The sequence below is a fragment of the Octopus bimaculoides genome, chromosome 4, assembly GCF_001194135.2.
Source record: "Octopus bimaculoides isolate UCB-OBI-ISO-001 chromosome 4, ASM119413v2, whole genome shotgun sequence".
NCBI lineage: Eukaryota > Metazoa > Mollusca > Cephalopoda > Octopoda > Octopodidae > Octopus > Octopus bimaculoides.
In genome coordinates this window covers 127,771,002-127,772,455 of record NC_068984.1, presented here as the reverse complement: position 1 = coordinate 127,772,455, position 1,454 = coordinate 127,771,002, and the positions used below count along the sequence as shown (strand labels likewise).

Genomic DNA, 1,454 nt, shown 5'->3' with positions numbered 1-1,454 from the left:
AGAGGGGGGAGGGAGAGAGGGGAGGGAGAGAGAGAGAGAGAGAGAGAGAGAGAGAGATGTACAGAAATCCATAGTCTGAAAATTTTTCTTTTCCATGTATCATCAATATTTCACTAGCCATCATTTGAAAGTTAAACAAAGTTTAGTAGTTTAGCAGCTGTGGTAATAAGTTAGTTGCCAACTAGAATAAAAACATGGTGCCAAAAGGCTCTGGCCATAAAGTACCTGATGCTTAATGTCTGACGTCAAATAAGTTAGTGTCGAATCAGCAGCACCAAATAGGCAGGGCTAAAATGACTGTACCAAAACATCTCATATCCTTACACTCACAATAGGCTTATGCAGATTCTGTTTACCAAGCTTCACTCACAGAATATTAGTCAACCTGAGGTTACAACAGACAACACCTGACTAAGGTACTGCACAGAGGGATGAAAGGCAAAACCACATGTTTGCAAAAGCGAGCTTAACCTCAAGTGGTACCACTAAGCAAAGCATATAACTTTGGAAGGTTTCAGTTTGTTTGAGTGAATAAGAGATTAACTGTAGGAAAAGTTTCCATCATTCTTATCACCACTCATGCAAGTAATGGAAAACTAGACACATAATAGCAAAAACTATAAAGTAAAAGGAAATAGAATACTTACATAAAAGGATAATCTAGTTTGAATGAATAGTTCTTACTGTTAGTTCCCCCTTCACATTTTATGCTGAAACTAGATTCTGTCTCAACACTGCAGGTAGTGGCAAATGCAAATATTGATAAAATCTGAAAGTTAACAAAAGAAAGGAATAAAATGAATGACAGTTACGAACACAAATATTTCAGAATCGCATTTCTTACATATACATGTGTGCATCATACAATGTAATTCACAAAATATTATTCTATGGAGAAAAACCTCATCCAAAATCTCAGGAATTTTCTCTCCTTGTGACACAATTTTATATTTATTTTACAAATGCTTTTTACTGATGTTGTCCACCACTTGTTTCTTTAAAATCTTCCCCCACCTTCCTAAATCTTTGCTGCTTCATACAGAAATAAATTGACAGAATCATCAGAGCAGTGGACAGAAGCCTTGCAATATTTGTTCTGGCTGGGTTCTCTGAGTTCAAATTCCAGCAAGGTCAACTTTGTCTTTCATTCTTTTAGGGCTGATACAGAAGTAAAAAAGAAAAGAGAAATGACAGTCGCAGGCATGGCTTGCTTCCCAACCAGATGCTTTTGGGTTCAATCCTACCTTGTGGCACCTTAGGCAAGTGTCTTCTGCTATAGCCTCAGGCCAACCAAAGCCTTGAGTGGATTTGGTAGATGGAAACTGAAAGAAGCCCATCATGTGTATATATATATATATATATATATATATATATATATATATTATAAAATAAGAGCAGGAAAATTACATCAAAAAAATCATCGCAGAAGATATACGTCCAAAATAATATTGTAT

The 1,454-nt window shown here is 36.0% G+C and overlaps 1 protein-coding gene across 3 annotated transcripts in view; it reads right to left on the bottom strand.

Annotated features, from left to right (window-relative positions):
- The window catches only part of LOC106867540 (synaptophysin), a 188,157-nt gene that overhangs the window by 9,686 nt on the left and 177,017 nt on the right, over positions 1–1,454 (bottom strand). For all 3 annotated transcript variants that reach the window (XM_014912438.2, XM_052967478.1, XM_014912440.2), the window contains one exon: positions 648–769. In XM_014912438.2, the coding sequence (XP_014767924.1) occupies positions 648–769 (122 nt within the window). The remainder of the gene's footprint in view (positions 1–647; positions 770–1,454) is intronic.